We start from the raw sequence: 25,632 nt of genomic DNA, 5'->3' as shown, positions 1-25,632 counted from the left end.
TGCGAATGTGGCAGCTTTACTCGCTTGGTGTTGACTGCTTTAATATTAAGACTGAAGTCATTACTATTTCTCTATTTATAAATTATTTTTTAATATTTTCATTTCTTTGTTTTAGAGTCCCCTTGGGATTCGTTTAAGCCAAGTGAATCGGAGAGAATGTTGAGTGGAATTGAATATTGAATCAGCTTATGAACAAACTATAGATCATTATTTTCTTATAAAAAACAAAATTTTTTCTGCAAAATTTAAAATTTTCATTTTGTTTTATTTAGATTTAAGTTTCTGTACATTTTCGTTTGAATAGAACGTACTTTACTGCTTGCAAGCATTGAAGCAGACCAGCAGCACAATATATGTACATATAAAAGCACAGCACTGCTTTCCTTAGAATAATCAAAGCAGTGGCGATCGAACTAAGTAAACAGCAGGCAGTCGTTGAACAGTTTTATGACAGAATATTTCCCACTGCTTGTCATCTAAAAAGCATTTATTTCGTTATAGCAGTCAGTAATTGAGAGTAGTCATCTGTTCAAAAATTTGCACTTATCAATTGTACAGGAATAGGTAGATAAAAAATCATATTTTAATTGAACTTAATAATCATATGAATGCAACAAAATGTTCCGTCGAATACCGGCATACTTCGTGCCATATGGCCTCAAATAGTTCACATGTGCATTAAACACTTTAAGCGCTAAATTGACGTCCAATTTTCGGCACGATCTTGCCGATAATCATAAAAGTGATCGCGTGTCATGCGAATCTATTGCGTGCCCAGCTGTTTACAGTTATCACATAAAGCAGGCAACTCTTGACCTTTAAATAGGGCCAATCCGTGCGACAGCTGCATCAGTTGCATCAGAATGTTGGATCTCAACGCTAACCCAACCACCAGTTACAATGCCGAGCTCAAGATATGGTCAGGCGCGCGGGAGCAGAGCTACTACAATGACGATCTGACCATAGGTCAAATCATATTCCGCCAGCTGCAAAGCGATCCGCACCGCATATTTCAGATCTCGCACAGCGAGAAAACACGGCTCACCCGCTCCCAAATGCTGCACAATGCGGCTAAAGTCAGTGTGTATCTGAGAGCTCAAGGCTTCGTCGGGGAAACGGACATTGTGGGCCTGCTGGCTAGGAACAGCACGCACTTGGCAGCTCTGGCATATGGCTGCCTCTTCAATGGCACGCCCTTTCATGCCATCAATCCCAGCCTGGAGCAGAGCACCATACGCCATCTCTTTGACATAACCAAGCCGCGGCTTATCTGCTGCGACGAGGCGGACTATGAAAAGCTGCGAAATATTGCCTCAGCACTGAATGTTCCCATTATAATCATACATGGACGCATAGCGGGCGTCATGAGCATTCAGGAGCTGCTGCAAGCACCTATTCCCGAGGACTATAAGCCCAGCCAGTTTGAGCGTGGCATCGATCGCATCATGGCCATACTCTGCTCCTCGGGCACAACGGGCACACCCAAGGCCGTAACCATATCGAATAGCCGTCAAATATTCGAGAGTCATAGGTAGGACATTGGCTAGATATACCGTATGGCCCGTATATCCCTGGGAAACTTGAGTAGAATACAGGGTATTATGATAATCTCTTACCTTCCTCCAGATATCTGAATAGCAACGACATACAGTACGCGCCCAGCACCCTGGACTGGCTCACAGGCTTGATCACCCTAATTACGGCTGGGGTCTACGGCACAGTGCGCCTCATATCGCAGCAGGCCTTCAGTGCCGAGCACTTCCTATCCATGTGCGAGCAGGAGAGCGTCAGCTGGGCTGTGGTGGCCGCCTCGCATATCGCCATGTTGGCCAATTGTCCGGCTACTGACGTGCGCCAGCTGCGCAGTCTGAGGCACTTGCTCTTCGCTGGGGGCCACACGCTGGTGGCCACGCTGAACAAGATGCAGAGCTACCTGCGGGGCGAGGGCATCTTGCGCAATGCCTATGGCATGACAGAGCTGGGCACCTGCGTCTCCTGTAACCACACAACCCACTCGAAGCCCAAGTCCGTGGGCCGCCTCCTGGGCAACATACGCATGCGCGTGGTCAGCGAGTCAGGTGCGTTGCTGGGTCCAAATGAGCAGGGGGAGCTCTACTGCCACAACGGACATCACTGGAAGGGGTATTATGGCAACTCTGCGGCCACAGCAGAGATGCAGGACAAGGGGGGCTGGTTTCACACTGGCGACGTGGGCTACTTTGACGAGGATAACTATTTGCACATCGTAGAACGCAAAAAGGACATGCTCAAGTATCTGGGCATGATGTACTATCCGCATGAGATCGAGGAGGTCATCGCCCAAATGCCGCAGGTCGCCGAGGTCTGCGTCTTTGGCATTTGGAACGAGACCGAAGGCGACGCAGCCGCTGCATCGGTGGTGCCCAAGCCAGATGCCCAACTGAGCTCCGCTCGGGTGATCGCCTTTGTGGCCCAGCACATTGCTGTCAAGTACAAACAGTTGAATGCTGGTGCTCAGATTGTGCCACAGCTGGCCAAGAGTGCCAACGGCAAGGTTAATCGCCAGGCAGTAAAAGCTGCCTATCTGAAATCGGCTCAGAAAACGGAGCTGACTGATTAACTAGTTGACATAAGAGGCAATTAAAGCCTATGACGAAATCGAATGCAAAAGGAATTGAGTACAGTTAAGACAATATGAATGTTTTATAAAATGAATATTAAACTTTTGGATTTCTTAAATTGAAGCTAACCGCAATATTTTCTTCTGGGTCATCAAAGTAATGAGCTAAAGAGATAATATCATAATACTTGTTTACATAATTACAATGTACTTTAGGGTAGTCCAAAACTGATCTACAACTGGAAATATACCTGTCATAGATAAGAATTCTTGCAAGACCAACATGGCTCATTATCATCTAATTACGTCAAATACTTTGGGAGAATCTGTTTATGGTTACCCCCAAGTCAAGACAAGTGAGAGCGTTACAATCGGCTGTAACCGACTGCCAAATACTGGTTACTGAATGAAAATAAGTTAAATCATCTCAAAAAGATCATTTGGTGTTCTTTCTGTATAAATAAATGTAAAAATATGTTTTATATGTCTGTGATGTATAAATGGAAGAGTATGTATATAATCAAAATTACAATGATATTTTAATAGATATAGTATATGATATTTTGCTATATTAATAATTTATAGACTAAATGCAACTATTTGTAGAGATCGATCGAGTATGCTTGCCATTGTCCAGACCCAAGAGACTCTATTTACTTTGTGAACGAGTATAAAGAATTTGACGCTGTAAAAAGTGGGTATATAGTGCGGTACCAAAAATTCCATGATAAACATTTTAATCTCTAAAAATGATGCTAGATAAAAGTCCAATGATAACTAAAACACAATGTAAAGATTTTTACTCATTTACATCAATCATGAATCAAATCAAATCATTCGAAATCTTAATACAATGTATAAAATAAAATGTCCCATCTAAATGAATATAATCTTATGTATCAAGCAATATTGCCTAAGGTTAACTAATATAGTAGTATTAGCTAATACTACACCTCAACACCATTTATGCAAGTCATGACAATTTTGATACTTTGAATTAGCTGTATGTATATAAATATATATAAATATATACTATGCATATAGTATATAAATGGGTGTAGAAATATATAAATATATGCATTTCTTATCTCTGTTGAATGAGTGAAAAAAGCAACTTGTTTTGCTCTCGGGTGCGTATTTTTTATTAAAATCGACTCACTGAGCAGATAAGATGATCGTGCCTACTTTGTATGCATATACCTTAATTGATTTTATTGATGCTCTATCAGTGACTCTGACTCTTACTGCTCAACTTACGCATGTTGATAGACGATTAAGAGAATGCATAATTAGTTATGAATGCCTAAGAAATTATAATATTCATCAGCGCATACCGTAGTCAAACATACAGATAGTTTAAATTGTTATCAAGTCGTGATTATCTCAACAATTCACTTGAATATAATTGTGAACTTGCTCTACTCACACACACTCACGCTCACACTCACACTGCACTTTACAATTTATAATCACGCTATCGCTACAATAGTATAAAAGCACAAGTACATCCAGCATCATGTCATCAGTCACGATAGTCAACTAGCTGCGTTCGGAATGCCTTACAAGCCGGAAAACACTTACGATGCAGACCGCAGAATATGGAGTGGACAAGAAGAACGCCACTATTTTGCTCCAGAGCTATCAATAGGGGAGATCATCTTCCATGAGATGCGACGCCATCCGAAGCTCATAGCTCAAGTAGGTTTCTTAAAAGCCTAACTAGGACAATCGCTAACTAACAATAAATAATAATGCTGATTAGATATCTGTCACTGAAAACACTGTGTTAACACGGGAGGAACTCCACTTAAACTCGATGTGTGTGGCCAGCTATCTGAGATCCTTAGGATTATTGCAGTCGGATGTTGTCGGAATCATCGCGCGGAATACCACACATATTTTTGCCGTGACCTACGGATGCTTCTTCAATGGAATTCCCTTTCATGCCCTCAACATATCATATGAGCAGGCGACTATCGAAAAGTTGTTCAACATAACAAAGCCAAGTATTATATTTTGCGATGGCGAGGACTACGAAAAAGTGAAAGCAGCTACGGCTAAGCTAGAAGTGAAGATCGTTACAATGCGCAACCATCAGATGGGCTCTATTAGTATTGATGAGGTATTGGCCACCCCTGTGGAAGAGAACTTCAAGCCTGCTCACCTCGAACAGGGAAATCTTCAAACTCTCGCCATTCTCTGCTCTTCGGGAACTACGGGCACTCCCAAAGCAGTGACCATCACGAACAGCCGAAAGATTCTTAACACTAGTCCGTAAGTAGTGTGACTAAGTACTACATTGACTTGCTTAAAATAATATTCCGAATCGTTCTAGCGACCTAACCACTGCGGACGTTCAGTACACGCATAGCACTTTAGACTGGGTGACTGGTCTACTTACAACGGTTACCTCTGGGGTTTACAGTACAAAACGAATCATAGCTGATAACCCATTCGATCCGGCGCGTTTATTGCAAATCATTGCGGAGCACAAGGTGACGTGGCTTATACAGGCGCCTTCGCACCTGGCTATGACAGCAAACTGCCCGGAATTCGAGAAAGCTGATTTGCTTAGCATACGAGCCTACCTATATGGAGGTGGTCGCTGCTCCTTGGAGGCGCAGCATAAAATAAGGAGTCGATTGCGCCACGATTGTATGCACTTGGCCTACGGGTTCACGGAAGTCGGAAGTGCGGTGTCCAAAAATGATCACTTTGATAAAAAACCCAATTCAGTTGGTCGTGTGATGGATGGCTTCAAGTTAAAGATAATCGATGATCAGGGAAAGCCGTTGGGACCGAACGAGGTGGGCGAGGTGTGCGTCTACTCTGGTCAGTATTGGCCTGGTTACTATGGCAACCCGAAGGAGTCGCACTCAGTGCGGGACTCGGCCCTGTGGTTTCACAGTGGCGATCTGGGCTACATGGATGACGATGGCTTCCTCTACATAGTGGAGCGGAAGAAGGAGATGCTGAAGTACCAGAACATCATGTATTACCCCCACGAAATAGAAGACGTGATTGCTCAGATGCCCCAAGTGGCAGAGGTCTGTGTCTTTGGCATCTGGAATGAATACAATGGTGACGAGGCCGCCGCTGCTGTCGTTAAAAAGATCAGATCCACCCTACACGCACAGGATGTGGTAGACTTTGTGAAACAACATACCAGTGCCAAGTACAAGCAATTGCATGGAGGAGCCATCATCGTGGATGAATTAAAGCGAACTGCCAATGGCAAGACCAACCGTCAGGCCACAAAGGCCTACTTTCTCGAGGTTAAAGATAGAAATTAAAGAGTTGAGGCCTATTTTTAATGGGACTAGTTTAAGTTGAAGTGAGTTATCAAATAAAAGTTCAGTAATATATTAAATAGAAAATAGTAAAAGTAATAACATCTATCTACGTATTAGACTGATGGCAAAAAAGGTCAGTTTTAAGGCATCTGATGCTATGCTAGCAGCCAGAGGACCTGGAAAACTCTTTTCAGAAATTAAATCAAATTCAAACATTTATTATTGATTATTCACAAGAATGATTATACAATACCATAAACAGAAGGAAACTCCGTTAACCGCAACAATTACTAAATTATAGCTCGTCATCATTTACTTAAGAATTTAGACTGATAAGCTGTAGGTCAATGAATGGAAATGTATGTGAGGCAAGAGATCATAGGCTCATAACGCAGATCTTTCAGCTCTGCAAAACACGTAGCACGAAACCTTCTTGAGTATGATTATAAAAAACAAAAACACCATAAAAAAGCACTCCCAAAATGTCGTCAGCATTAAAAAAAAACAACTGCGATAGGATAGATAACTTTGATGTTTTTTATGGTATTCACTTACTAGCAGAGATAGTTACAATTAGCAACTATCCGTTTAGATCTGGCAACCCGGACACATAATATGGAAGTCACCAAGCCTACGTCAACAAATAACAATTACATACGGAGTAAATATGAGCTCTAGAAGTATTAACAATAAACAGTAGAATCCAGTTATAACGACTCCGCTTAAAGCTTCCAACCGGTTATGTCGACGAAAATTCGATGTCTTGGTTGGTCCCCATATAAACTTATATGAAAGATCCTCCGCTTAGTACGTCTCCGCATTTAACGACAATCCTCTTATGCCGATGATTTTTTTCATAGTTTTGAGTCAATCACCGGTTATTACGACGTGATAAAAAAAAAAAAAAAATCGCGAAATAATGACAACAAATTTCAGCATAAAAGACTCTGTTAGAAATGTATACATATATGTATTGATCAGTGACCAGTACCCTTGCTTGTGTGCGTAGCAACGCCACAAATGCTGCTAAGACAGAGAGGGAGAGAGACAAAGTACAATGCCGTCGTCACAAAAATGTTTCTAAACCATGTTATTGAAATAAGTTTATAAAAAATGGTTGTTTTGATTAAAAATGTAAATTGTTTTATAGTAAAAGCTATTACGAACATGACAACCGTAAAAAAAATGAAAAAATATTTTTTACTCTTTCTGGTTAAAACGTAAAATCAACGGTCCCTTGTCACTATAACCGGATTCTACTGTATGTTCAGATTATTGTGATGACTTTCCTCAGCTAAGCTCATTTGTTAATCTAAGGGCAAATAAGATTAGGCTGTGCTATCTTTCCTTAATACAACCCCAAGCCCTATAAAAAGCAGCCCGAACCTCTTCGGATCACCAGTCATTAATACTAAGTCATTGAAGTCGGCATGCAATTCAAACCTGAGATCACTTACGATGCGGAACATAAAGTATGGAGTGCAGAAAATGCACGTGATTATTTTGCACCCGATTTATCAATTGGAGAGATTATCTTTCATGAAATGCGACGCCATCCACAGCTCATAGCTCAAGTAAGGAAGTAGTGATATAAATTCTTGCAAATATTATAATGTTCGTGCAGATCTCGGACTCGGAAAATACCGTGTTAACACGGGAGGAACTTCATTTGAACTCGATGCGTGTGGCCAGCTATCTGAGATCCTTAGGATTATTACAGTCGGATGTTGTCGGAATCATCGCGCGGAATACCACACATATTTTTGCCGTGACCTACGGATGCTTCTTCAATGGAATTCCCTTTCACGCGGTCAACATGGTCTTCGATGAGGCGGCAATCAAACACCTCTTCAATATAACAAAGCCACGACTTATATTTTGCGATGGAGATGAATACGAAAAAGTGAAAGCAGCAACAGAAAGCTTGAAAGTGAAGATCGTTACAATGCGTAACCATCCCATTGGATCGATTAAAATTGATGAAGTATTGGCCACTCCAATAGAGGAAAACTTTAAGCCTTCGCGACTAGATCAAGGAAATAATCAAACCCTTGCCATTCTGTGCTCATCCGGAACTACGCGTGTTCCCAAGGCTGTGACTATCTCGAACAGTCGAAAAATCCTTTCCGCAGCTTTGTAAGTAAAAACAGAATTTAAAATATATTCAATTTAATTATGCATACTAATCCATCTTAGAGATCTAACCACTTCGGACGTTCAGTATGCGCACAGTACTTTGGACTGGTTCTCTGGTTTTTTGACAACGGTTACTTCTGGTGTCTTCAGTACCAAACGCATTATAAGTGATGTTCCATTCGATCCTGCTCGTTTCCTCAGAATAGTTCAACAGCACAAGGTGACGTGGTGTATGCATTCACCTCTTCACTTGGCATTGACCGGAAACAGCCCCGAATTAGAGAAAATCGACATATCGAGCATACGAACATTTCTTTATGGAGGTGCTCGGTGTTCCCTGGAAGCTCAACAGAAGATAAGGAGTCAATTGCACCAAGATGGCATGAACCTTGCATATGGCCTAACAGAGTTAGGAGCTGTGACAATTAACTTCCATTTTGATCAGAAGCCCAACTCATGCGGTCGTCCTGTGGATGGTAAAAAGATAAAGATAATCGCTGAGAACGGAGATCATTTGGGAGCGAACGAAGTTGGAGAGGTATGCGTGAGAAGCGATCAGTATTGGGCTGGATATTATGGAAATCCGGAGGAAACTCAGAATGTCCTTGATTCGGAGCAATGGTTTTATACTGGTGACTTGGGCTATATGGATGATGATGGCTTTCTCTACATAGTAGATCGGAAAAAGGAAATGCTGAAGTACCAGAGCTACAAATATTTTCCGAATGAAATCGAAGACGTTATCTCCCAAATGCCAGATGTGGCTGATGTATGCGTCTTTGGCATTTGGGATCCCATGGGTAGCGACAAGGCTGCCGCAGCTGTGGTGAAGAAGGTCGGATCACAATTACAAGCTCAGGATGTTGTGGACTACGTGCGAAAGAACATACCAATAATGAACAAGCATTTGCACGGAGGTGCTATAATAGTGGATGATTTAAAGCGAAGTCCCAATGGCAAAACAAATCGCAAGGCCACTAAGGAATATTTTCTTCAACTAATGGAATCCAACTGATTTGCAAACACCCAAATGTTGAACATTTTTTAGCCTATCTACTTTACCACTAAAATCGCTTTTCATAAAGAAATTCAAACACAATTCATAGCCCACAGGTGGCGCTGCAGCAATTACAATAGAACTTCAACGCACTTATGTCTATTTGCACTGCTTCATAACTGCTTAACTACGTACACTGCTTATTTAACGAGTGAAATGTGTAACGAACTGTTGCTGCTCTTACTTGTATGAACTGCTTAGCTAGAGTCCACAAATGTGGAACATAATCATAACATCAATATTTATAGATTAAACGATATATGAAAAATTCCAAACACTGCGTGCTGATATTTTGGAGATTGCCCTTAGATGGTGTGTGTGTTATATTGAAAGCTCGAGCAATATCTGGCCAGAGGTATTTTGTATTCTGTAACGGCGAACATATCATGAAATTAGCGGCACTTGCTATCAGCTGGACAGCTTTCTGGGCTTATCGCCAACATTGGTTGTATCTGGAGCTTTTTGTTGTTTTCGGGCGGGTCGTCTGATAGGTGACGTTTGTTAACCGTTTGATAGGATAGCGGTTAGCTGATAACCAACTGACAAGCTGGTCTAGTCAAAGACCACTCCAGGTGCTTGTCGGCAGTAGCTGAACGACTTGCGCGACGCTTGGACATTGTGCTCGACGCATCCACATTAAATCCACGTCTCTTATCAGTTAGCTAGAGAAAAACATGGAGGGCGGCCCCAGCACACAGTTCGATAAATATACAAAAGTTTGGAGTGGACCAAGGCCGGCGCATTTCTTTGACGCCGATTGCTCCATTGGCAAAATACTGTTTGCCTTCATGCGCAACCATCCGGCAAGCCTGTGCCAGGTGAACTTTTAAACAGATCAGTTCTCCCGTGTAGAGGGAATACTAAAGTACTGTTTGCGCTTTTTATACAGATCTGCGACACGGAGGGCACAGCGCTGACCAATGGCGAGGCCATCAGCTTTGCCATACGCATCGCCCAGCAGCTGAAGGCGATGAATCTGCGTCAGGACGATGTCGTCGGCATTGCCGCCACCAACACCACATATCTGATGCCCGTGGTGCTCGGCTGCCTGCTCAACGGCACGCCCTTTCATGCCGTCAGCCCCTGGCACGACGAGCCCACCTTCAAGCACTTGTTCTGCATCACCCGGCCACGGATCATCTTCTGCGATGGCACTGTCTACGACAGACTGAGCGCCATAGCCAAAATGCTCAAGGCGCCCGTTTACACGCTCAAGGAACATCGCCTCCAACTGCCGCGCATTGAGGACCTGCTAGAGCCGACCAAACAGGAACTGCACTATATGTAAGTAAAGAATACAGATCAGGAAGGCAAATGTTTTCATTATTTATACAGTACAAATGATATATATACATATATGTGTATGTATATATTAATAAAATGCTGGCATTAAAATCTGCTCAGCTCAAACAGATTTATAAACAGATTTATAAACAAGTGAGCATGTAAACTATATTTACATCTGCTTATAAATATGGTCAGAATATTTAAATTAAACTTATCCCAATTTGTTGCAGCTGAAATATATAGTTTAAACTGTTACTAGTTTGGTATAATAATATATTAACTAATTATATTATTGTTAAAGTTTTTTTTTTTTTTTTTTTTTTTTGTAAGTACTAAATAATATAGGTATTTATATATATATATTTATTTCAACTACAAAAATAATTTTGTTTTGTTTAAGTAAGCCATCGTTTTTTTAGTGTCTACTTTTTTTTTTTAATAATATAGTTAAAATTATACTATGTTAATTATCATATTGTAAAAGTTAATTTTACAAAACACTAAATAATTTATTATATTTATTTATATGAATGTATATATTTATTTATTTTAGTTTTATTGTTTAAGTAATCCCTTTTACTTTTAGTGTCCACATTTTTTCTAACATTTCTTAAACTCTCTTCTGTTGCTCTTAGACCGGAGCCCCTGATGCTGGGCGGAGATCAGACAGTGGCCATACTCTGCACCTCTGGCACGACGGGCTTGCCGAAGGCGGTTTGCATATCGAACTCCGCTTGCCTCTTCGACTTTGGGTAGGATGGATTAATAGGATTAATAACATAAATTAATCGATACTCTCCTCCATAGTTTCGTCACCGGCCAAGACGTGCTGCTGTCCTTCAGCACCATCGACTGGGCACCGGGCTTATTCAACATGCTCTACAGCTGCTGCCACGGCTCGACGCGCGTCATCACCGACCATGCCTATACGCCGGAGTACCTGCTGCAGCTGATCGAGAAGTATAAGGTGACGCTGCTGACTCTGGCGCCACAGCAGGTCGCCTCGCTGCTCAAGGCGCCCACGCTCAGCCAGCAGAGGTTGGCCAGCGTGCGCTTCATCAGCATTGGGGGCGGCAGTTGCTATGTGGCCAATCTGCTGAAGCTTCAGGAGTATCTGCTGAATGGCCAGATCTCGTATGGCTACGCGCTAACCGAATGCGGGGGTGTTGCGGCAAACATGGGCGTGGCCAAGCCCTCATCCGTGGGCAGGATAGTGCCGGGAGTCAAGGTGAAGATTCTGGACGATGCCGGCCGCAGTTTGGGCCACGGCGAAACAGGCGAGATCCTGGTGCACAATGGCAAAGTCTGGAATGGCTACTACGGCAATCCGAACGAGTCGAAGCGCATACAGGACTACCAGGGCTGGTTCCACACCGGCGACATGGGCTACTTTGACAACGAGAACTTCTTGTACATCGTCGAGCGGAAGCGCGACATGCTGCGCTTCCACGGCGCCCAATACTGTCCCTACGAGCTGGAACAGGTGATCGCCGAGCTGCCAGATGTGATCGAGGCGTGCGTCTTTGGCCTCTGGAACGAGGTCGACGGCGACCCAGCCGCAGCGGCGGTGGTCAAGGTACCTGGCAGCCGGCTCACCGAAATGGATATTGTGGAATATGTGGCCAAACGCCTGGTGGTCGATCACAAGCAGCTGCACTGTGGCGTCTTCTTTCTCAGCGAGCTGCCCAAGACGGGAAGCGGCAAGGTGCTCCGACAGCAGGCCAGAGATCAGGCACTGGGCAAACATTGGACCGACTTTCGCAATGGACACTAATTGTTATTGTATATGTATTTGTGTATATGTGGCTTATTGTGGCTGTAGGCCTTAGTATTTAGGCATTCTATTTATTAAATGACTCATACATTCCAGTATTCAATCAAAACAGTTGTTGTTGGCTGGCCTAACTGTCAGCCAGAAGTCTGGCTAAGTAAAGGCAAGCCGAAGCGAAGATACCCTTATTTACCGTTATTTACTCTATATACTCTCACATGAGTATAAATTTTATTAAATGCATAGTACATCATATACACTCTAGCCTGAATATAAAGTTGATGAAATTCATATATCATATATACTTTAACAAAACATATTTATACACTTTAACGCCATATACTTTGCAGAGTAAAATCAATTGCTGAATCGCGGCAGACGCACTAACTGGCCGAAAGTTGTTTTAGATAGTCGTTAGTATTCGTCTTCAATTTTTTTTTTTTTTTTTTTTTTTTTTTTTAGGACTATGCATTTATTTTTGCCATTATCACGTGCTTATCTCGAATTGATTAGCCAACAATTGCGATATGCTGGCACCTAAATATTAAAGAGGAACTATCTTTAATATAGAACGGTTCGAATTTGCAGTAGTCAGCCACTTGTTTAGATATCAGTCTAAATAGTTGAGAGCTTTCCACTTACTGCTGTGAGAATTTTAATGGTTCTATTTGTAGAGTCGTCAGCTTGGAGCCCCATAAATAATATATAAATGACTTGTAATTCAATGAGAAAAGCCGGAGCTTTATATTGTATAATAATAATATTAATGGCAAACCATCATAAATTAGCCATATATGTTTCTTATCAACTCAGCGGAAGTATGTTTCAGCAGCCAAAATAATCTAGGACCACAAGTAGTGCTTTATCTATTTATCTATTACTTTATATAGTATTGAGGAATCTATAATAATGTTCGGATTGAATTTTTATATGCACTCTCTAAAAAAAGCCTTATCAGTTATTCCTCTTTACATAGTGAATCACATTATGGAATAATGATCTTTATATAAATGCGTAACCAAAATATCTTTATCGATCACTTATACCTCAGCCTATAGCTAACACAGACACTCCTACACACCTAGCTGATAGTTAATACTTTCGTCGCCTTCGCTCAAATGGAGTTGATCAACCGATCAGAAATCTGTCAACCCTCCATGTGACATCTAAATTCATAGTGGCATAGATTAGCCCCATTTTCAGTTCAACAACCCTTTAACCTTTCCATTTCAGTTGAGGGTTAGTCCCCCAAACGCAAACTGATCGCATGTAGCATTTGATTGACAGCTAAGCCAAGTTGCACTTTGTACGTGATCTTGTCAGCATTGCAATTGGATACATTGCCCCCTCCTCGTCGCCGCATGAATCACGATCGCCGCTTGGGTGCAAGCCCTAAAAATAAACTCAATGTTTGGATACGCCCAACAAGAGCAGCCGCTGCAGCAGCAGCAGAAGCAGAAGCAGAAAAAACAATTAAACGGGCACTTAGGCATTGAGAAATTAATTTCATTTGGGATCGCAGAGGATCATTGATAATGATCGGGAGCCCTTAGGTTGATTGACAGTTGCGAGTTATTGTTTTCAATGTCAAGTTCAAGTTCATGAAACACAATCTTTTTGGGGGGGCATTTAGATGCATTTGTCATTGATCATGCCAGCGATCATGTCGCTTTCCTGTTGCTGTTCTTGCCGTTGATGATCGTGGCATTTGCCTCGGCCGCTATCTGTTCAGGCGTATCAAATATGCAGGAAGTGCAAGGCGTAGCCAATTGCATTAGTCTCGGCACCGGGCACCGGGCACCAGGCATGGGGCAACATATCAAAGCTGCCTGGCGCCTTGGCCAGCTTTGGCTAACTTGGCAAAACCTGACTGATCTTGTTCACAGGGAAATAAAGAGAGAGAGAGAGCGAGATAGAGAGAGAGGGGGCTGTAGCACCTCTAATTGTCATGCAAATACCAATTATCATTTGTCAGTAATGCCACTTAGAATAATGTGTCTATGTATAATTAAATGCCAGCGACTGATTCTTTGATCGATCATTACCAGCCAGCTACAATCTACAATCCACAATCTACGATCTACGATCTGCAATTTACGATCAGCGATCGTCGCGATATAGATCAGAACTCATGAACTAAGCTCTCGCTGATTAATTCATTAGCAACTGTCGACCAGTTTGTCAGTTACACGCATTTGACAACAGGCCTTACTATATGAACTAGCCGTTGATCGTGCTTATAAAGAATTGTCATTATATAAAGAATTGTCAAGGCAGAAAATCTTTGTTTTTATGCCTGTCATCTATGCTACATGAAGTATTGCTTAATTAGCTCTACGATTTGCATATGTCAAAGCAAAGAACTCACCCAATGGTCAGCATATTGCCTCTCTAACAGCTCTACATGGCATAGTAAAGCCATAATTAATGTGGATTCTAATTAATTTTCTGTATGCAGATTCGATTGGAATATACCCTAGGAATATACATATGCATATATTCACATATATAAATATATATTTCAAATTCCCAAAGACTTGACTGTCACTCACAAATTTTAACCCTAAGCAAAATTATACAGATAATAATGGCATATTTTTATAAAAAACTTGTTACTCATTTAAGAACTTGTCTGGGATCCACAGCATTTCAAGCGCCTCTTCTTATTGGATTCTATGTGTATAACTATATAGATTGGCCGAAACGTGCTCGTGCATTCGAAAATCGTTTATACGGTAAGCAATAGAGTTAACTCCATAACGAAACCAACAAATCCAATCCATTGTGCTAGGCAAAACTTCCGGAGAAATCAACGACGAATTTCAGGGAAGATAAGGTCCAAAGGAGTTATAGAAACTCCAATTTGATTCTTACTGGGCGAAATAATTATCGTGTTGATGAGAGCCTGGACCTTTATGAATGTGCAACGCCAAATTCACGCAGTCAAATGCAAGTCTACGATTCTAACTTCTCTTTTTAATTGACTTTGATCTGTCCAACCGACCTTTGGGGAATATTTTAAGCAAATTTAAGCTACACGTACCACAATTATTAATAAAACAATTGCATCCTGAAAAAACAAGTTCCTGAGAGAACTTCAGGTAAAGAAGGAAGCAAATGGCTGGATATTAGCCGTTCCCTATCCACAAGATGTTTTACTTGCTAAATAAAAGTGGGTATAATATAGAAGAGTTTAGATATATTTCTTGGTAAGTCATATAGTCTAGTGTTTGGCTTCTATAGTGAGTTAACACTGTGTTTACATGCAAACTGTATACTAACTCTCGATTTCCAATCGTCAATTGTCTAATATATCTAATAAACTTAACTCTTTATATGACGAGGGTATATTCAAATATCTAATGACTAAAATTTCACATAAGTGAAAGACCATACAGCTAGACAGAAAATGAACAAAACCAATACTCTCCTCGCTTTATGAACAGTAATAATCATGGCTCACGAAAAGTCGCTAGCTAAATAAAAGTATTTAATTCGAGTTCGCAACTTAAATAAATTTACAGAAGATCTTTCAAAATACTTTACAAATATTTAAATAAAGTTGCTTACAACCAAGATCCACTTCTGCATCGCATATAGCATGCAGTATACCCCTCTGTCGCATACCCTGTTTTCGAGTTTGACACTTGCCAGCTACAAGGGAGAATGTTGAGAGCCCACAATTTATGGCGCTTAAATTGCAGTCATGCGCATGAGCTAACAAGCTCAACGTCTGAGCCGTTTGAGGAACCTACCCAAACCGAGGCGTATTAAATACCCAATCCCCTTTCCATAAATAACCCCCCTCTCGCTGCAGAAGCTAATGCGATTGCGGCTTTGGGGCGGATGTTTGGTGTCAAAACACGCAGCGCATTTTCCGTGGAATTTCAGAGCGGATCCTTGCACCTCATCAACGGCTCCAGCCTCCATCTTGGACGCTGTGTCCCCACACCGTCCGCTTCATCGAGCTGCTTAATTTATGTTAGCGACGTGTTCGCTCAGTGAAAACAAACGGATCGATCGCAAAATGGGAACGATGCATCGATCGCCGCTTGGGCTATAAAAATAGTGGCCCAATGTTTATTGTTGTTGTTGTTGCTGTTGTTGTTGTTGTCGTCGTTGTTGCTGTTGTTGCTTTTATCAATTTGTGTTCATTTCTAAGCACGAATCGAGCAGCATAGATCATAAAATGCTTTGCCCCCGGCCCATGGTCAACGTAAGGAAACAACAACAACAACTTGAAAATTTACATAATTACCGCTGGCGGTGCTTTTCATGAGAGCCGCCCGAACGTGTCAAAATGAAAAGTGTTGCATGATTAGCGCGTAAATAACACGGCCAGGGCATAAATCTCAACGTCGAGTGGTCGGACTCCCCAGCCAAGGAGCTGGCTTTGGGTAAGATAATCAAATAAATGTACCGATTAATAAAGATGAAGATGCTAGCCGAGCTCCGCAGCGTCAGGCAAAAGAGAGATGGAGAGAGAGAGGGAGGGAGAGAGAAAACAGCCGAGAGCTAGGCTAAAGAATGAATGACTATGGAGTACCCATTACCCTTTAGCTAGTCTTATTTACTGCTTCTTGCTACGCATCTTTCTCTTCTTTTATGCCGTATTTCTAATTACTTTTTCGTCTTTTATATGTAAATTATGTATATATAAACTCGTATATCAATTTTGGAGTCGACGATCAGCTTTAAATCGAATATTATCAAACCTGTTATCAAAAGAGATTTAATTATTCAATAATAATATAATAATAATATTATGAATAAAGGAAAATAAACCAGGTAAAACACTTCGTGCTATTTACACCAAAATATCTCTTCAAATTATATATCTAGGCACTCGCCAAATATACCCCATTTTTCAAACTTTAATAGTCATATTCAAAACAGAGAGAGAGAGAGAGAGAGAGAGAGAGAGAGAGAGAGAGAGACAGAGAACCTAACAACAAGATCAATGTGGCTGCTGATGTGGCCAACTGGCTGATTAGCCAACCAGCCAACCAGGCAGCCAGCTGTTTTGGTTCGGCTGGCGCCTGCAGCAACAGGAATCCGCCTGGGCGCAGCCCCGCCTCCTCCTTGGCCTGCCCCCCATTGTGGGAGGTGTGAAATGTGTGACGAGGCGTAGGGAAGGGGGCGGCCAACACATTGCCAAGTTGTAGTCGCCAACGGGCTAACATGACACATGGCTGTAGCTGCTGCATAACTTGGTCAGTAATAAGCCAGAGCCAACAAGTGATACGGCCTGTGCCCGTTGGCCCAAGATGAAAACCGGCCAAGTTGTTCGCTCATATCGCAGATGCTGCGATAGACAGCAATTCTTAACAAGTCCCGAGGACCGCGGGCCGGCAAGAAATATGAAATGAAAAACAACAACAAAAAACTGTTCGCATTAAAATGAACAGACGCCAAATACCCTTGGGGATTCGTCTTTTGACAGAGAGTATTATATTTATATATTTAAAAAAAAATTTTTTTAATTGCTATGAACTTTCAGCTTTTCAATATTTGATTTGATAGTCAAAGATATTACTGTAAACTTAAAGCGTAGTAAGCTTTGTATATATATTCAGTTTTATATGTTAAAAATATTAATAATTTTAGCGAAAAATCCTTTTAGAATATCTTTGAAAAAATAATTAGATATTTTGAGATTTTAATTATTACAAATCAAAAATTGTTACACTAAGTGCTTTTTTTTTATAATTAAGACGGTAAGTAAAACTAATTACTTTAAAAGTGTAATATATGAAAGGTAAAGGTAATAATACTTATATAGAATAAGATAAATAATATAGAAGAATATCAAAGTTCTCAGAAGTCTTCAAGCTTAATCTCTTCAAAATAGAATGTGTTACATACATCTTCAGCGATGTCGCATGCCCTTTGTGAGGGTATTCAAAAACTTGTTAAGAGCAAAATGTTGTTAGCGTATTTGCAATCACTTTTGGCCTGTTATAAAGTACCATTTTTTAGCGGGTTTCATATTACCGTTGCGTTGCGGTCAAGGTCTTTACATGTGTCGCTTTCATTGAGAGACATAACCGATTCTGCATATATGCCTATGCATATACATATATGTATATTTATATGAATACAGAAGGCAGATTGTATTGCCTTCCAGTTCAGTCGTTATTTCCGTCCCTTTCCACAGATAAATTAGTTTTCCATGTTCAGTTGTCACTTGTATCGCCTGGCTTGCGGCTAATCAGCTGGCCAACTGCAATTTGCAAGCATTTTAGGCCCTAACTAATTGCCAATTTCTTACGTTTTACCATGCCCTTACGGCCACACACCGAGACAGCACGCCTCTGATAGGGCATTTCCTTCTTTGGCCACGTAAGTGGCTTATTGCCCTTGAATTTGAGCGTTTGTCCGCGCGACGGCTGACGACAAATGCGCTTAGCATTGCAGAGAAATAACTTTATTCCATTAGTTAATCACATTAACTTATGCGAACAAAGGTACAGAGCACAATCGACTTGCTGACAAAGTTTTGGTCTAAGTGTAAGAGAGTAAGAGTTCGCAACCAACACATCAATTTAAGCCAAAATCTGAAATACACCTGTTGCGCACGCACAATGAGAATCACGCACATTCACACACACAAGTTCATAGACCCTGAAATAAATTTATCAATATATGCATATGTATGAAAGACCTAAATCTAATAGACTTTGCTGCCTGCCTGTCTCGTTTGGCCTGGTCTGGACCGGGCAAACACTTTTACTCCGCTGCTTATCGCAGTGCCCATAAATAAAGCTCACGTCTATTAGCGTTGTCATTAATTTTCCTATTTGGAAAATATGCAAATTAAACGCTGATTAATTGCTGGCAAGAAAAGTGAATCGGTTTCCCTTTAGTAGACGACGCGTCGGGGCGGCTAGTTACGAACAGAGTTTCATGCCGTTCGATCCTCAAGTGTTTCCGTAGTGTAGCGGTTATCACGTGTGCTTCACACGCACAAGGTCCCCGGTTCGAACCCGGGCGGGAACAAGTCTTTTGTTTCTCTTTTATTTTTTCCACAATTATTATTTGCACGCAATTTTATTGCTAAATTTAGTTGCTTACATGTGTAACTTTTCCCTTTTTTTTTATCAAGTTCATGCGTGTAGAGGCCAGATTACACGCAAGCAACACATGTAGTAAATGCATGTAAATACTCACACGCCTGCACCTTAAGGTAGTTTTATTTAGTTTTAATGAGCCTCGTTTTACGATCATTTAGGTGTGTGTGTGCGTGTATGTTGTGTTATATTTATAAACATACAACCCTCGGCACACACGCACCGATTTCAACTGTTGCTGTTTAACGAGCCGCCAATGTCAGCCCCTGCATGACTTCCAATCCTGACACTTTTATGGTTTTCATTTATTGACCCCAGTGCCTTTTATTGAGCAGCGCACTCAACGCATGCCACCCATAGCGGAAGCGGAATGTTCTATTGAATTGCTATAGACTTTGAAGCAAGTACTCTCTTGAGCTTAATGGGCTTTATTGACAGATTCTTCGTTCTAATTAACATTTTCAAGTTCTATAGATATAGCTATATATAAAAGTGCAGTGCTTTTCCGAATCATTTAACGGACTTTGTTATTTTAATGGCTTTGTTTATTTTGCTAGCCTGCTATAATATCTGTTTTATTTTCAAAAGTTTTCCTTTGCTGTTCTCGCTTGAAAATGAATGAAGTCTGCTTTGCCTTTGCTTTTCATTCGATGTGAAAATTAAACACGGTTTGGCTGCTTTCTATCTGCGGGTTTCCGTAGTGTAGTGGTTATCACGTGTGCTTCACACGCACAAGGTCCCCGGTTCGAACCCGGGCGGGAACATTCTTTTCATTATTTTTTATATTCTATAATATACGATGTAGTTGCTATTATCTCCAAACATTGCTGCTATGTTGCAATATATATTTTACTAATAAGTTAAAACACAGATTTAATATATTCGCGAAGCTCTCTGGCATTAAAGCTTAAAGCTCTCACGTGAAAAGCTTTTTTGTCTTCTCAAGGGCTTGTCTACTGCTTCTATTTTTAACCGGTTTTGTATAGTGCATAGGCCCTTAAATAGAAATGAAACTACAGCGCATTTATAAGGGGATGTAGCTCAGATGGTAGAGCGCTCGCTTAGCATGTGAGAGGTACGGGGATCGATGCCCCGCATCTCCAAGTGATTTTTTGTTTCTTGATTTTTTTTATACTTTTTTTTTTTTTTTTTTTTTTTTTAATATTTGACCACGTTTGATTGACAAGCTATTTAAGAGAATTATTTTGTGGAAATATTATGCTGGCTGCATATTAGCTCTTACTAAATGATTCTAAATGTCAATTTTCACACGCATCCGACATGTTATGCAATCGGGTTACAGCATTAGATTTTACTAGTTTTCCGGCTGTGCACCCATTGCGGCTGCTGCCAGAACGGGAAAAGCGAGCCAAGCCGGGACAGAGCTCGGCGACGCTAATCCAATTAAGCTTATTCATCATATTCACGCAAACGCAGGCCATGAACTAGAAAGGCAAACCTGCAAATAAAATAAAGAGGGAGGCAGGCAGAGGAGTTATATGAATATCATGAATAATGTTGACATTTCCGTCATGTTGGTTTAATTAAAATCTGTTAAATTGAATTTAACTCCATTCTCAACACTTCTCATAACATTTTACCACACTTCTCACAGTAACTGTCAAAATATTAACACAAGTGGAATATAAATTTGCAATGCCTACGATTTTCTCCCTCTCTAATAACAAGACCTGTATAGACGGAGAAATATTTCATTTCAATCATTGAATATTGCTGCCTATTCTGGCTAATTCAATAGAGTTAGTTACATATCCAAAGCTGCGGTATTATCGTCGTTTATTGAATTTATTGAATTCACGCAGATATTTTGAGCCCGTCATTAACCGGTTGGCTATATTGGCTATCTAATCTCTTCATTAGATTCGCCTGCTAATATTGGCATTGGCATTGATATTGGCACTCAATAATTGCAGTTGAGGTGGGCAGGTGGGAAGCCAGCTGTTCTGTTCCACTGCCGCTGCTGCTGCTGGGGCGAGTCTTACCTGGTATGGTGTATTCTCTATACGTCACGTAGACAGCGCAACACCCATGCAAAAACTAGAAATCAGAAACTGTATACTCGACTGGCCATAAATTTGTGAAAAACTACAAAAGCAAATAAACAGTCGATTGCAGAAATTTGCAGCTGAGTTAAACCGACGCAGAGCTGAAAGTACAATACCCTAATTTAATATAAAGACTTAAGATAAGATTCAAACTTAAGTTGGTCAATTTTGGTCAGGATAACAATCAAAATTTTACATTAAAATGCTGGCATACGACCATAGCTCGATTCTGATTAAATTCGCTTCTAAAATCCCTCACATTCTAATAGCAATTTCTTAGTTTCTCTATTTTTCAGAGGTAAAATTAAAGCCGAAGAGTCCCAATCTTGGAAAATGACCTTCACTTGCATCGGTTGCTTGGCCAAAAAGCATTTTACTTCAGGTACGATCTACATAAATAATCACGCTTACATTATCTAATCAGAAAACATACTTACATACATATGTACATACAAGCTACACGCGACCCATCACAATACGGATTAAAAGCCGTTACAAAATAGCCGACGAAAAGCGTTACAAAACGTAAAAGCGTGTCTTATATATACAGCAAATGTCAGATAAAAGTAGACGAAAAGGTTGTTTAGCGATAGTCCAATTAGAAACGGGTAGGCCGGTGCGATCAGCTGACGCGATTGCAAAAGTGAAAGGTAAACAAAAACAAAAACCCCAGCTGATAGATTCTTATTTGAACTTCCAGACTTCTAATCAGCCGACAGCATTTATCAGCGCATTGCGCATTGAATGGGAGGAAAGAAACAACATAGAAAAAATAGAGAGAGCAGAGAGAGAGGCAGCAAGAGAGAGAGAGGAGTTGCGGATCGGAAGGCAGAGCAAGCGCCAGCACCTTCGCCGTGTCATTGTGATCTTCAGGTTTCTCTGCTAAGCAGATAATAAAAAAATATTCCTATTATTTTTTTGTTTTTTGTTTTTTGTTTTTTTTTTGCTTTCTTTCTCTTTTCTTGACAAATTTTGCGCGTGCCAAGTGACGTCGACTGCGACGTCGACAGCTACGTCATCAACCAAAGTGCTTTGCGATTTATGCTTTATGCTGACTTTTGTGCTTTTTTTGCCGCTGCAAAGCTGGAGATGGGGTAGTTAACAAACCGATGAATGGCTGTGAGCAAATTAGTTGATTAATTTATAAATATAATATATATCAAAAATATATTATTTTAAAATAATTGTAAAAACATTTATTAATAATATAATATTTAAATAACAATTATTTAAATTTTGTAATTACAATGTTAAGCTATAGTTTGCCACTTTATTTACCATACCATTCAATTTATAAATCATTATTGGCATAACTGACATACATAATTTAGATATGTTCCAATCTCATAAGCATAGCATCGATCTGCTCTCATCTCTAGCAAACACTTTTCTTCTCTGTTTGTTGCCAAGTGCCGGAGAGCTTTTGTGCTTTGGCTGCTGCGTTTGCCCATATTCTGCCTCAGGTTTCGCCTATTCATGCGAAATTTTGAAATTTTATGTGGGAACTTGAGCGATCGACGACAGCAGCAGCAGCAACAGCAGCAGAAACGGCAAAAACAGCAACAACAGCAACAGCGAGCAACAACAATTCAAGGCCTACGTGACTGGTCTCACATATGTATATAGCTGGGGTTTGTGGGTGCAGAGTCTCCTCGCTTCGCATGTATTTTCACAACGAGGCAGTCTGTATAAAATTGATACTATAAATGTTTGTCGCAATTTGAGCGCAAATTGTAATTATTCTCACTGTTACTCAATTAGAGCTGAGCGCTCACCGCACACCACATGATCGCGGCTATTGTCACACGTGCTAGCTTGCCTGTCTGTTACGACAACGGAAAGGTCTTTGACTGTCGGGGAAAGAGATAGCTAATTGGCCGAAGATAATAAAAGACCCTCTCTCTCTCTCTCTCTCTCTCTCTCTCTCTCTCTCTCTCTCTCTGTGTAATATTTGGTTGGCAGCTCTACCTCTCTGATCTGCCTTAATTTACCATTTTCTCCAACAGATTTTTAGCAAATGAAGGGGTTTGAGCCCCAACTTGGCATGGAAAATAAACACCCATTAATATTTGTAGAATGTTTTCAGCATAGTATAATTTATTTCATGAAATTTCAATATCTTTGTGTATCCATAGTCTTCAGTCTTAAAATAAATATATAAAATGTACTTATGTAAGCTAAACAAAAATCATGCTCTATCTAATCACTATAATTAAGATCTATGTATGCGTATATACAGTTTGAAAACGTAACTTATGGCTACATTAGATCAGGAACTATAGCACGTGCATATCGGTGGGTGCGTCTAGGTAGTCGGTAGGTAGTTCTATTGGTATTGTATTATCCGGAAACTCATAGGGCGGCACTGCGCTCCACACAGAGCATTACTAGCAACTGCAGCAGCAACAATTGGAGGCTGGAAAGTGTATAGAATATGGAATTTAATAATATTTTCGGGTAGATTCAAGATTAAAAGGTAAAAGGGGAAGAGCAACGAGAGGGCATAAAAATGAATCGCATGCCAAATATCAAAAAATTTTATGAAATTTTGTAGTTTGCATTTCATTTCACAATCTTCTTTTGTTATGTGTTTTGTTTCGTGCAAAATGCCAAATAATTATTATTATTATAATTTTTTTTTAATAAAATTTTTAATTACCATGCAAGAACAAAATAAAATAAAAATGAGACAGCCCATCGAGAAATGAAAAGCTCAAATTTTTCTAACTACTTTTCTTTTAGCTACATCACGCTTACCATTAAAATATTATTTTCATATTGTTTTATATTTATTTTCATTCCACTCGATTGCAAACACATTTTTTTAAATTTTTTATAATCTTAATTTTATATTTTTTTATGTGTTTTTCGTCGTACGTTTAAATATTACTACAATAATTTGTTAGTCTACATTTTTTTGGGCTTAGTTTAAAATTTATAAATAAATGTTTAATATGTTTATAATGTAAAATATAATAAATTAATAACCTAAAAATATATATTAAAATTATATGAAATTTATATCAAATAATTTCACGCAAATAAATAAAAATAATTACAGGTTAGTTCTAGTATTTAATTCAAATACAATTTTTGATTTGTGAGTTTTTGCTTTAAGATTATTCATTCAAATTTTTATTTTTTTTTTTTTTTAATAGTTTTATCGTTTTTTTCGTTGGCTTTATTGTTTCGTTTATGGCTTATAGGATCTTAATGAATTTCGTTTTGCCGCACTTAAGATTGGTTCACATAGCTTAGACTACGTACTGAGAGGCAGCGAGGTTCGACAATACCACAATTAAATTGAATATATAAATATATGTATTTATATATATGTAAGTGGGGATATTAATAATAATCGGCTGACTGACTGATCGCAATCGTAAATCTATTTACAAAACAATTTTCGCATGCGAACTATTCGAATTGTCACATTTTGCACATATGTACTTATAGACTCTTGCTGTTGCTTCTATATTTATAATATTGATTTGCTGTATAAGGAAAACATGTTTCATAACTTTTGCAAGCTTTGCATTGTTTCAGTTTTTGTTTTTTGTTTTTTTCTTCAGTTTTGAGTGGTCGTATTTTTGAGTATTATTTATGTTATTTGTTTAAAAGTTTAAGAGCAGAGACTCAAGTATTTCGAATAGCCTGTAAATAGCTAGAGTAAATTGTATATTTGGCTAGTTGAGTTATTTGTTCGATAAATAAAATAGTTGTTAATAAAGTATAATATGGGCGTGCAATTTGATATATATATATGTATATAAATATTTTTGCTTGATCTGTGCCAATAGAAAAACACTTATGCAAAAAATACTCGAGACTCCGTTTTGTAGTAATACATCATTTAATTTGATATTCTTATTCGTGATCGATTGCAGACGCGCATCAAGCTGTTATTGTTATCGATAATTATCGACATCTGGGCGCTGCATCAAAAATACTTTTATGGACCACAGTATACACACATCAGGTGTATGTATATCTTCGATGCGGTGTTTTGCTTTGTGGTTGTGTGGTGTGTTGTGCAGTGTAATGCATTTCTCGGTGTGTATGTACGTACGTGTATATGTGTGTGTTGTGTAGTGTATGTGTGGTGGGTGTGGATGTATGAAAACTTGCAAATTACAATATCGCATACTCAAGCCAAACTTTTTACAAGATCTTGCTCGATTTCTTAGTCATATAGTGGGATTACTTAATATTTTCATTTTGCAATTCCATTTTAATGCCTTTAAAAAAAAATAATTGAAAAACAAATAAAACAAATATTCAGTTAGACAAATTGACACATTTTGTACGTTTTCAAAATACCAAAAAAAAAAAAAAATATACCAATTATTGAAA

General features: G+C 39.7%; 6 protein-coding genes, 2 long non-coding RNA genes and 3 other non-coding genes across 23 annotated transcripts in view; 10 read left to right on the top strand and 1 right to left on the bottom strand.

The window, feature by feature from the left end:
• The window catches only part of GluClalpha (glycine receptor alpha 1), a 46,938-nt gene extending 46,687 nt beyond the window's left edge, over positions 1 to 251 (top strand). For all 9 annotated transcript variants that reach the window (XM_089462756.1, XM_089462757.1, XM_089462742.1 and 6 more), the window contains one exon: positions 116 to 251. In XM_089462756.1, the coding sequence (XP_089318882.1) occupies positions 116 to 137 (22 nt within the window). In that variant the 3' untranslated portion in view covers positions 138 to 251. The remainder of the gene's footprint in view (positions 1 to 115) is intronic.
• A 139-nt stretch (positions 252 to 390) lies between these two features.
• On the top strand, positions 391 to 2,723 carry Acsx2 (Acyl-CoA synthetase X2). Its single transcript, XM_018018192.2, has 2 exons — positions 391 to 1,531; positions 1,627 to 2,723. Exons 1-2 carry the CDS (start codon positions 864 to 866, stop codon positions 2,597 to 2,599), a joined length of 1,641 nt encoding a protein of 546 aa, XP_017873681.1. The 5' UTR covers positions 391 to 863; the 3' UTR covers positions 2,600 to 2,723.
• A 151-nt stretch (positions 2,724 to 2,874) lies between these two features.
• On the top strand, positions 2,875 to 5,991 carry LOC108614411 (luciferin 4-monooxygenase-like). Its single transcript, XM_018008529.2, has 3 exons — positions 2,875 to 4,297; positions 4,362 to 4,873; positions 4,935 to 5,991. The coding sequence occupies exons 1-3, from the start codon at positions 4,154 to 4,156 to the stop codon at positions 5,890 to 5,892; spliced, it is 1,614 nt and encodes a 537-aa protein (XP_017864018.1). The 5' UTR covers positions 2,875 to 4,153; the 3' UTR covers positions 5,893 to 5,991.
• Positions 5,992 to 6,130: 139 nt separating this feature from the next.
• Positions 6,131 to 9,360, top strand: LOC108621066 (luciferin 4-monooxygenase-like). Its single transcript, XM_018018177.2, has 3 exons — positions 6,131 to 7,466; positions 7,517 to 8,028; positions 8,089 to 9,360. The coding sequence occupies exons 1-3, from the start codon at positions 7,323 to 7,325 to the stop codon at positions 9,041 to 9,043; spliced, it is 1,611 nt and encodes a 536-aa protein (XP_017873666.1). The 5' UTR covers positions 6,131 to 7,322; the 3' UTR covers positions 9,044 to 9,360.
• Positions 9,361 to 9,496: 136 nt separating this feature from the next.
• On the top strand, positions 9,497 to 12,272 carry Acsx4 (Acyl-CoA synthetase X4). The gene is made up of 4 exons (XM_018008517.2): positions 9,497 to 9,903; positions 9,975 to 10,369; positions 11,008 to 11,124; positions 11,180 to 12,272. The coding sequence occupies exons 1-4, from the start codon at positions 9,760 to 9,762 to the stop codon at positions 12,144 to 12,146; spliced, it is 1,623 nt and encodes a 540-aa protein (XP_017864006.1). The 5' UTR covers positions 9,497 to 9,759; the 3' UTR covers positions 12,147 to 12,272.
• A 2,352-nt stretch (positions 12,273 to 14,624) lies between these two features.
• LOC149270489 (uncharacterized) lies at positions 14,625 to 15,285 on the top strand. The gene is made up of 2 exons (XR_016271096.1): positions 14,625 to 14,878; positions 14,935 to 15,285. It is a non-coding gene; the product is annotated as an uncharacterized LOC149270489 (long non-coding RNA).
• A 2,445-nt stretch (positions 15,286 to 17,730) lies between these two features.
• Positions 17,731 to 23,380, top strand: LOC149270488 (uncharacterized). Its single transcript, XR_016268632.1, has 3 exons — positions 17,731 to 17,860; positions 21,560 to 21,661; positions 21,736 to 23,380. It is a non-coding gene; the product is annotated as an uncharacterized LOC149270488 (long non-coding RNA).
• TRNAV-CAC (transfer RNA valine (anticodon CAC)) lies at positions 19,070 to 19,142 on the top strand. The gene has a single exon. It is a non-coding gene; the product is annotated as a tRNA-Val (tRNA).
• TRNAV-CAC (transfer RNA valine (anticodon CAC)) lies at positions 19,905 to 19,977 on the top strand. The gene has a single exon. It is a non-coding gene; the product is annotated as a tRNA-Val (tRNA).
• TRNAA-AGC (transfer RNA alanine (anticodon AGC)) lies at positions 20,244 to 20,316 on the top strand. The gene has a single exon. It is a non-coding gene; the product is annotated as a tRNA-Ala (tRNA).
• An 80-nt stretch (positions 23,381 to 23,460) lies between the features above and the next one.
• Positions 23,461 to 25,632, bottom strand: part of bnl (fibroblast growth factor branchless) — a 68,907-nt gene continuing 66,735 nt past the window's right edge. For 4 of the 5 annotated variants that reach the window (XM_018008440.2, XM_089462657.1, XM_089462656.1 and 1 more), the window contains one exon: positions 23,461 to 23,695. In XM_018008440.2, coding sequence (XP_017863929.1) covers positions 23,632 to 23,695 — 64 coding nt within the window. In that variant the 3' untranslated portion in view covers positions 23,461 to 23,631. Of the gene's footprint in view, positions 23,696 to 24,410; positions 25,518 to 25,632 lie in introns of those variants that run through there. The other variant, XM_089462658.1, reaches the window with a different exon arrangement.

The sequence above is a fragment of the Drosophila arizonae genome, chromosome 2 (assembly GCF_054131065.1).
Source record: "Drosophila arizonae isolate 15081-1271.41 chromosome 2, UAZ_ARI_1.0, whole genome shotgun sequence".
NCBI lineage: Eukaryota > Metazoa > Arthropoda > Insecta > Diptera > Drosophilidae > Drosophila > Drosophila arizonae.
The sequence above is the reverse complement of the archived record's forward strand: the minus strand, read 5'-3'. Positions and strand labels throughout refer to the sequence as shown.

What these genes read in the sequence shown, in the direction of transcription:
- Acsx2 (XM_018018192.2), top strand. Translation starts at nt 864, where the DNA reads ATGTTGGATCTCAACGCTAACCCAACCACCAGTTACAATGCCGAGCTC. An exon ending in CAAATATTCGAGAGTCATAG is followed by an intron (nt 1,532 to 1,626) that starts GTAGGACATTGG and finishes ACCTTCCTCCAG; the next exon opens with ATATCTGAATAGCAACGACA.
- LOC108614411 (XM_018008529.2), top strand. Translation starts at nt 4,154, where the DNA reads ATGCCTTACAAGCCGGAAAACACTTACGATGCAGACCGCAGAATATGG. An exon ending in ATCCGAAGCTCATAGCTCAA is followed by an intron (nt 4,298 to 4,361) that starts GTAGGTTTCTTA and finishes AATGCTGATTAG; the next exon opens with ATATCTGTCACTGAAAACAC. An exon ending in AAGATTCTTAACACTAGTCC is followed by an intron (nt 4,874 to 4,934) that starts GTAAGTAGTGTG and finishes GAATCGTTCTAG; the next exon opens with CGACCTAACCACTGCGGACG.
- Acsx4 (XM_018008517.2), top strand. Translation starts at nt 9,760, where the DNA reads ATGGAGGGCGGCCCCAGCACACAGTTCGATAAATATACAAAAGTTTGG. An exon ending in ATCCGGCAAGCCTGTGCCAG is followed by an intron (nt 9,904 to 9,974) that starts GTGAACTTTTAA and finishes CTTTTTATACAG; the next exon opens with ATCTGCGACACGGAGGGCAC. An exon ending in AAACAGGAACTGCACTATAT is followed by an intron (nt 10,370 to 11,007) that starts GTAAGTAAAGAA and finishes TGTTGCTCTTAG; the next exon opens with ACCGGAGCCCCTGATGCTGG.
- LOC108621066 (XM_018018177.2), top strand. Translation starts at nt 7,323, where the DNA reads ATGCAATTCAAACCTGAGATCACTTACGATGCGGAACATAAAGTATGG. An exon ending in ATCCACAGCTCATAGCTCAA is followed by an intron (nt 7,467 to 7,516) that starts GTAAGGAAGTAG and finishes ATGTTCGTGCAG; the next exon opens with ATCTCGGACTCGGAAAATAC. An exon ending in AAAATCCTTTCCGCAGCTTT is followed by an intron (nt 8,029 to 8,088) that starts GTAAGTAAAAAC and finishes AATCCATCTTAG; the next exon opens with AGATCTAACCACTTCGGACG.